We start from the raw sequence: 9,347 nt of genomic DNA, 5'->3' as shown, positions 1-9,347 counted from the left end.
GCTGATATATAGTTTATACTTAACTATCATTCCGAATCCACGACAAAGATACCTCTTCTATTTATATCTCTCGTGATACGACATGTGAGAAGAAAGAAAGAAAAAGACGGGATATGAAACCGATGTATATGGAAGTACAGTCGATAAGTGGTGTCTGACTCATCCGTTTCCTTCTCACTTCATCCTCACAAACCATATCAATTTTATCTGATTCATCCTTTGCTTTCTCGCGGTACTATTAGTATTTTTTAATCTCACGCGTGCGCGTGCTGTATAACACCAAAATAATTTGCTGTAATAAAGATAATAAGAGGGAGAATTTGACTTATTGGGAAGAAGAGAAAAAAAAAAAAAAACAAGAGGACATGTACTTTTGTGATCTGTGGTTGTCACAGTTATACATGCTTTAGTAGACGATAATGTAGTATATAAGCACTTGAGATCTTCTAATGGAGAATCTTCAGAAATGTTCCATTTAGAAGTTCGATATAGAAGCACTTTGTTCTTTTTCTCTTCTCAAATTGATATATAAGCACTTTGGGTCTTCGAATAATATGCTGTTGCAAATATTGATGACATTATTGATTGCATTGGATCCTATGTAATTAGTGTGTATGATAAAATAGTTTATATATTCTTATAAAATTTGATATCATCTACCTATGGCATGATGCCTATATATGATGGTTTAAGAGTTCTAGTTTTCGTCAACGGGGTCTACCTTGGTGAAAAAGGGCATTGACTTGTGGACTAGTAATTTCAAGTTCGAACCTCCATAACATCTTGATAGTGTTTGTGTGAGAAACCTAGGGGTCCTACCAATGATTTGGTTTTACTTTTATGTTGCTTCTTCTGTAACGGAATTTATCACGCATCCTATATGGGACAGCCTTGATTATTTTGCTTGGCATTGCTGTATTTTTTTTCATTAACCAAAAGAATTTAAAATTAGTAAAAGCTCTGACTTCCATGCGTGGCGTGAAGACTGCGCATACCATTTAATATTCCACAACGACTACCTCAACACCACCGCCATGCTCCATCATTTTAAATTACATTTAAATTTATTTCACACACTGCTGAGAAAATTAAATAAATTAAATAAAATAAAATTAAATTAAATTAAAATGAATTATCTCGATCTGTCCACGTGTCAAGCCCATCTTATCAGTTCTACGCACATCGAGGCTCATGTTCTTGAATCGCACGGTGTCGTTTTGAGGACCAGCGTATGTGGGTCAACTTGGGCTTTTCTAATCCTGCCCACCACAAAAGAGGCCCGTCCCGCCATTTTATCCGGACTTAATCCGAAATACCCGAAACCCAAACTATAAATTGAAAAACCAGATGAGCTCTTTTTCTTTCTGGATTAATTGTAGCCATGGTCCCTAAACTATACTCATAGTTACATTTTGGCAATTCAACTCCAAAAATAGTTGCAGAGGACTCCCAATTATGTATGGTGTTACATCACTAGTCCCTTTATTTAAGTTTGTCTATTTTTCCATTAAATCCGTGAGTAAACTTGGAAATTTATTTAAAATATTTATAAAAACGAAAAGATTATTTGTAGCAATGGCCTTTCAATTATACTCAGAGTTACATTTTAATCACTCAACTCCAAAAATAGTTACAGAAGTCACTCAATTAGGTGTTGTGTTGTACCATTAGTCTCTACAATTATAGATACTTAACGGTATGGACTAATGGTGCAACACAACACCTAATTAAGTGATTTCTATAACTATTTTTGGAGTTGATCAAAATGTAACTCCGAGAATAATTGAGGGACATTACTACAAATAACCCTTTCTTTTTTGAACGAAAAACCAGATAAGCTCAGACACAAAACGTCAGAAGCTACACGGTCACTGATACTGATCGCATCACCATATTTACCAGCAAGAGTGAAGAAGAGAAAGGAGAGAGATATAGAATTTCACCCAGAATCAGCACAGAAAGTACAGAATGAAGCTGAAAGTATACGTTGATCGATTGTCACAACCGTCACGTGCAATTTTAATCTTCCTCAAGTAATTTACTTTCTCTCTTCTTTGTCAAAATTCACTGTCTAATTGTTTGTTTGGTAATTATATTGATGAATTTGTCAGTTTTTTCTGTAATTTGAAACTGGATTGTTGTAAAGTTGTGTCTTTTTCTCATCTGATTTGTTGAAATGTCTGTTTTTTTTGTTTGTTTGTTTCTATAACAGGGCAAATGGAATAGAGTTCGAGGAGGTGAAAATAGACATAGCCAAACGTCAACACAAATCTCCTGAATTCAAAAGTATGCCTTTTTTTTATGTAGTTTCTTTTGAATTGGGTTTTATAATTGGTGGTTAGTTTTTCCAAAGTTCATTTACTAATAATAAATTGGTTAGAAAACATATTTGGGTAATTGGGTTATGTCATATGTTGGTGGATAGTTGCAAATTCTGAGACTCAATTGTGTGGAACTGAATTATTCATATTGGATGATGACCATGCAAGAGGGTATAAGGGATGGGAAGGCTACTTTGTAGTTTCCCATTGCCACTTTGATGAAAAAGGGAAAAACAAGTGAGTTGTAGGAAATACATGATTTGCTAATCAGCACAATTGAATCACTTCAGAAGAACCCTATAAAAAAAAAAATCACATAAGAAGGTCGTTAATTAATCGGGTTTAATTAGTGAGTATAGAAGCAATATGTTGTAAATTTTTTATGATGACTGGTGTCCTAGCATAGTGGTAAAGTAGGTTATCTACTCTACTGAAACTGAAAAGAAAAAGAAATAAAAAACCGAAAGGCATTTATGTTGGATGAGCGGGATGATATCTCCTCAATGACTGTTGGTTTTTTGTTTTTGGATATGACTTGTAGAAATAAACCCTATGGGACAAGTTCCTGCTATTTCTGATGGCAGATTTAAACTGTTTGAAAGGTAATTTAGTTATATTCGGTGTTTCGATACTCTAATAACTATCAGAAGTTTTTTCTATTTAATTAATTAAGTAATTAAGCAATTAATTAATTAATTTCTTTTGGCAGTCATGCAATTCTTACCTATCTTGCTTGTGCATTTCCTGGAGTAGCAGATTCTTGGTAAGTCCTGTTGCTTCTTTGCGCAGTTATTTCTTTTGACATAAAGGCTTAGGGATTGTATTGAATACCCAACTTGAACAAACAATGACATGGGTTTGGTTAGGTAGTTTGAACAAACAAGTTGGCCTCATGACTGAACATTCAGATTATCTCTGAATATCCAAAGAAAAGGAATTAGAAATGAAAAAATTCAAATTTTTGGTTATTCTTTCTTCTATGTAGAACAGACTTGTAACTATTTCCACAAAACTTGGCAATTATGATTTCTTCAGTTACTTGATATGTTAGAAGAACAGATGAAGTTAATGGACTACATGAGAAGGAAAACAGCAACGTCATCAACCAAGACGTGTGTGTCCAAAACTTTGGAGGTCATGATAATAAGGACCTACATACACATATTATATATTATTTTCCATGTAAATTTGGTTATCATGGTATCTGCTTTAATGCAGCTTCAATTTTAAATTGTTAATATTCTCAAATAGCTTCTCATTTTTTATCTTCAATTTTAAAGCTAACTTTTTCTTTTCATGCTTTCAGGTATCCTTCTGATCTTTTCGCGAGAGCTAAAATCAACTCAGTATTGGATTGGCATCACTCTAACTTACGCCGTGGCTCAGGTCTCAATACTTGTCTCCCAAATGATGCTCCAAATGTTCTAGTCTTTGGTTGCATTTGGTCATGCTTTTCTTCTTCCTTGCATTGAGCTGGAATCAATATTATTTATGATTTCATAAAATACTTTCTAGACAAATTATACCTTGAAGAACCTTTGTACAATTAATTCAAAAGAAGTTTGTAGGAATGACTAGTGATAAATAAATGGCTAGATTCAGGCCCCAGAAGGGAAGAAATGGCTCAATTCTCTAGTCACTGTCAGTGGCAATCGGTTCTCATTTTTTAATGGATCTGCACAGTAAGTGGGAAAAATTAGTCTCGTAACATCTGCCTTTGGTTACTGGTTACTTGTGTAGCAGTAAGTACCTATACCTCATTAAGTTACCCAGATTAGTCTGTATTTTTCAATTTGCAGGTGCATATGCCTTCTGCCAATTCAAATCTCATTAAACATAATTTGTAGTTATTAAATCCTTTTGTATTATATCACATGCATCCTTTCTGTTGCAGCCATAGATATAGGGTCACACTGCTTCATCTTCCATTATTGCAATGGCTATTGAATTTTCATATGCATACATCTGTTTGCCGTAGTGAGCATTATACCTTTGACACAATATGATTTCTGGTTATTCTTTGTTGTGATGTCACTCTTATCGCAAGAGACACATTGGAACTGTAAAGTACTTCATGTGTTTTTCTCTTCCCTTGTTTATTCTTTTTTGATGCTTCTGTTTCAGCGACATATGTTCTTCATACTGTACTAGCACCTGTGCTTGGACTTCCATCAAATCCACAAGCAGCTGCTGAAGCTGAGACACTTTTATCCTCCTCTTTGTCAACAATAGAGTCCATTTGGCTCAAGGGAAATGGAAAATTCTTGCTGGGTGGCTTCCGACCATCCATAGCAGATCTCAGCTTGGTTTGTGAAATCATGCAACTTGAGGTATAGAGATGTGTCATTCAATGTTTAATAATGTTACTTTTCTATGGGTTATCAGTTTCATTCAAAAAAATTGGAGGGGTGGGGGTCGGAGAGGACTTTCTTCAACTTGTCAAGTAAACAAAACTCTACTCATGGAATAAGTAAAAGATGACATGTTGAGATATGAAGCTCTATTTACGACAAAATAAAAAGAGATATGAAGCTCTATTCTTGGATAGACCATCAGGTTAAGGTTTGGCAAATTGAGAACTTTTCCTCGATGTCATATCTTTCCTTTTTTTTTTTTGGGGTTTCTTTTCATGATGGTTTATTTGAAGAGTGGGAAACAGGTCTCTTGGTGGGTTAAGTATTTGTGGAGTGGTAATAGTGCGTCTTGATGTATTCTAAGTGTCCTAACTATACTGTTGTCTAGTTCAGTTTTTATCTTGGTACTTGATGTTTTCTGACATCACAGGAAGAATGTGATTTAACTTAGCTAAACTTGTTATCTGAAATAAGATAATCAGTGCCATACCAACTTCATAAATTTCATGGGGAAACATTCAACTTTACAAGTTTGAAAAAACTCCACTCCATTTGTTCATCTTGTGATTGTATGTTAGATCAGCCAGAAACTATATGTTTCCCTGGATGAATCCCTCTATAATTTTCTTCTGGAGTTTTACATTGCTGTGGTATAAGATTCTTCTGGAGATCTTCTAATGGAGAATCTTCAGAAATGTTCCATTTAGAAGTTCGATATAGAAGCACTTTGTTCCTTTTCTCTTCTCAAATTGATATATAAGCACTTTGGGTCTTCGAATAATATGCTGTTGCAAATATTGATGACATTATTGATTGCATTGGATCCTATGTAATTAGTGTGTATGATAAAAATAGTTTATATATTCTTATAAAATTTGATATCATCTACCTATGGCATGATGCCTATATATGATGGTTTAAGAGTTCTAGTTTTCCTCAACGGGGTCTACCTTGGTGAAAAAGGGCATTGACTTGTCGACTAGTAATTTCAAGTTCGAACCTCCATAACATCTTGATAGTGTTTGTGTGAGAAACCTTATTTCTCGTCTAGTATGTTTATTGAGTTAATAAGAAAAATGTTTCTTAGAATTTTAACTTTGACGCCAGCAAATCGACAAAAAAAATTAGTTGACATTAGCTTGTGATGATCTTAAAGGGACGGTTGGCCAAGCTTATTTAATAAGTTTCATCGCATTATAAAAAAGTGAAGGGCATCATTGGCATTAAACGCAATGTAATACTTCTTTGAATATATATATATATATATATATATATATATATATATATATATCACCGTCTTATGATATTGAGAGTTTTCGGGTAAGTTTTCACAGAAGATTGTATGCATTATTTAAATCAATGATAGCCACTGATCAATCTCGTTCATGGGCACAGAGGACAGCACGGCAACTAGTAGTAGTATTAAATCCCTGGTCCATGTCAAAAGCTTACAGGTGCTTAAAATCGATTTGCTTCTTCATTTGTCACTGCTTTGTTATTAGGTTTTACATTTGCATTTTGATTATATGCTATTTTATCCATCAATCATGCACTTCAATTATTATAATTTATATCTCTTACTTCTCTTTTTTTTTTTAAAGGTTTTTTTTATAAGTGTGATTGGAACAGGGCAATTCGCATTTATAAGCCTTGAGTAATCCAAAATAACTGCACTACCAAAAAGCTTATGGTTGGGTGCTAACAAAATTTGGTTTCTGTCTTTATTTTAGCTTTTATGTTTGTTTTCTCTGCTTTTTATCTTTTGGGTCATTGTGGTTTTCGTTGCTTTTCAAATTGGTTTTCTTGCAACGTGAACTTTTTTTTTTTCCAATTAATGCTAAGTTTAAGCTTGGGGCCGTATGAGTGTTGGAAATTTTAACTAATTATTTTATGAAATCACTTTGGTGAGTTCTTTAAAAGTACACGTGACTTGCATTATGCGAGTGTATATCCGCGTCAAAACTCATTCAGGATTGATATCCTTTCTAACATCACATAGCACTTATGTCTTAGGGATGAATGGAATATCATGGATACCTCAATAATTTGAGTGCTATATGTATAAGTCACACAATGAATTTAATGTAAGACAAAATATGGGTCAAGTTTTAAGAAAAAATAACTTGGTTCAAAATTGGCAATCACACATTGTAAGTTACTTGAATATCAATTATGAAGAATTTATTGTTGGAATGATTGGACTGTTCGAGCAAGTTTGAAGTGAATGATTATGGCGAGCAAAAATATATATTTTTAATTTTAGAATAAGTTATCTATTAGGATTTTAATATTTTCTTGTTAGATAAATTTGGGCATATTCTGAAACCTTGAGTTTTCTATAATTATTAGGATTTTGAGTTGTATTATTTTTTGTTTCTTCATATTATTTATATATAAAAAAAATCAGAGACTTTTCTCTATATTCATGGTTGATTACATTTTAGGGAGTTTCACTAAAACACAAAAAATGGGGGCTGAAATTATAAAAAAACCCAACACCCAAAACACTTTATAAACACACCAAAAACCCATCATTACACACACTCAAAACCCATTTATAAACACACCTAAAAAATATACAATTGTTGATTTTGGGTGTGTTTCTATGTTTAAATAGTGCTTGGGTTTTTTTATAAATACATGTGTAGGATTGAGTTTATTTATAAATTTGTATACATTTTATCAGTTTAGGGTTAAATTATTTTTCTATTTATTATTTTATCGTATTTCAATGACGTGACAGGATTGTTTCTACCACATTGAACTTCATTCACAGAATCTCCAATTATAGAAGTTGGATTTCCTCCTTCGATCACTTCCTTAGCATCTACAGTCATGCTCCCTCTTTTTAGTTGAAATTTAGCTAAAAATAGTATAAACTATTTAGGAGCTCTCTATAAAAAATTCACCTCCAACCATTCCCCCTAGTTTAGGGAGTTATAAATGCTTTAATTTTATTTTTTTAATAAAAAAATTCATTTTTGGAATAGAGTGTAGACAAATAACAAAAATTACTCATAATTTAATAAATTGTTGAAATAGTAAAATCAGAGACAACAATTTTACTTCAATGTCACGCCCCAGACTCGGGATTGAGGAAAACCCCGTGCCCGGTGCATGAGAAAAAAAAAGTAAAAGAAAAAAAAGAAAAAAAAAGAAAGAAGAAACATGAAATAAACTTTTTTTTTATTATATAAAAATAGCTCCAAAAATCTTACAACTTTACATTAAATAAAGTTTATCACTCTCATCTAATTCGGCCTCAATTGGTTTAGTTCTTTTCTTACCCACTAATTCATCTGAAAAATTAAACAAGGTGAGGGGTGAGCAACCACAGCTCAGTAGGGACATGAGACCTTACCATAGTAGATTCTCATAACTAAATTAAGTGACATGCAATCACACAACCAAATATCATATTATTAATAATAATACATGAATGCTCTTCATCTAATCCCGTTAATTCATATAATTGGACAAGCAGACTTGCATGTCTCATACCATGCTTATACCACTTAGTCCTGAATGCCCATTTATATGAACTAACATCCATTTCAATCATCTCATATTTTCCTTTTGTTAGTCATCTTGTCTAACTCCCTTTCGCCATTTCCGAATCACCCAATAAAAACCATGTGCACTGTGGGATCGCTGAGACCTGGTACCTGCCAAGAGTTAGACTCAACTACACAAAAGACTATTTCCATTACCCACTTTTCCATTATTATCTTCTCCACCCAACAACTCCAACCAATTACCATGACATGATATAATTATGCCAACATTATTCAAATAATTCACAATACGTAAATATCCTATATCAAGAACATTATATGATATCACAAATAATATAGAGCTCACGAAATTTAATTAATCAAATAATAATATCATGCATAATATATTGCTCACACAATTTAATTAGATCAATCCCCGTAAAGGCCCCCAGGAAACCCCTACTATGGATAAGCTTAATGAACAAGGATAATTACTTATATAGGAAGATAAAATCAAGATATTTATTAACTAACTAATTTCTTACAAGAGTTGTCAAAACACACAAGCTTTAAGCTTTAAAACAATGACACATATATTGGTGACAAGGATGAAATTTGCATGTGCCTAACCCACACGTCCACTCCCCCTTAAAATGACTAAACTCATATGTATATATATAATATAAAAAAAATTATCATGTCAATCCTTTTGTCCAAGTTAACTTGCTCAAAAAGATAAAAACAGATTTTCTTTAGCTATTTAATACACAAGAAATATCTAAGGATTTAGAGAAAAACAAATAATATAATTTATAATTATTCAAATGTATATATATATATATATATATTTACTAATACAAATAATTATTAAAATAGCATTGTAAACGTAAAACAGTACATATATATATTTATAAACATTTAATCTTTTTAAAAAATTTAAGAATATGGATTCTCACATTCAACCCCCTAGCTAAATAACACTTCCAATCCTACACTAAGTTCTAGGAAATGCCAACACAATTTCATACTAATTAACAATGGTGCTTTGACAACAAGTGTCTTATGAAAGACCATGCTAGCAGGGATGGATCTACAGAGGAGCAAGGGTGGTCAAGTGACCCCTGCAACCTCTGAAATCTGCCATTAAAGGGGAGAAAATTGACCCCTTCAAAGTGTTT

The 9,347-nt window shown here is 32.8% G+C and overlaps 1 protein-coding gene across 1 annotated transcript; it reads left to right on the top strand.

Moving 5' to 3' along the window:
• Window positions 1–1,810: 1,810 nt before the first annotated feature.
• On the top strand, window positions 1,811–5,409 carry LOC148915196 (glutathione S-transferase T1-like). The gene is made up of 6 exons (XM_089041160.1): window positions 1,811–2,033; window positions 2,213–2,286; window positions 2,863–2,923; window positions 3,031–3,084; window positions 3,628–3,707; window positions 4,446–5,409. Exons 1-6 carry the CDS (start codon window positions 1,969–1,971, stop codon window positions 4,655–4,657), a joined length of 546 nt encoding a protein of 181 aa, XP_088897286.1. The 5' UTR covers window positions 1,811–1,968; the 3' UTR covers window positions 4,658–5,409.
• The last annotated feature ends 3,938 nt before the right edge of the window (window positions 5,410–9,347 follow it).

Source organism: Prunus mume, linkage group LG7, assembly GCF_029339155.1.
Source record: "Prunus mume cultivar Tortuosa linkage group LG7, ASM2933915v1, whole genome shotgun sequence".
NCBI lineage: Eukaryota > Viridiplantae > Streptophyta > Magnoliopsida > Rosales > Rosaceae > Prunus > Prunus mume.
This window is presented reverse-complemented; position numbering and strand designations above follow the sequence as displayed.

Bases quoted from the DNA above. Each gene is read 5' to 3' on its own strand.
- LOC148915196 (XM_089041160.1), top strand. From the start codon at position 1,969: ATGAAGCTGAAAGTATACGTTGATCGATTGTCACAACCGTCACGTGCA. The intron at 2,034-2,212 runs GTAATTTACTTT...TTTCTATAACAG, and splicing joins GCAATTTTAATCTTCCTCAA to GGCAAATGGAATAGAGTTCG. The intron at 2,924-3,030 runs GTAATTTAGTTA...TTCTTTTGGCAG, and splicing joins AGATTTAAACTGTTTGAAAG to TCATGCAATTCTTACCTATC.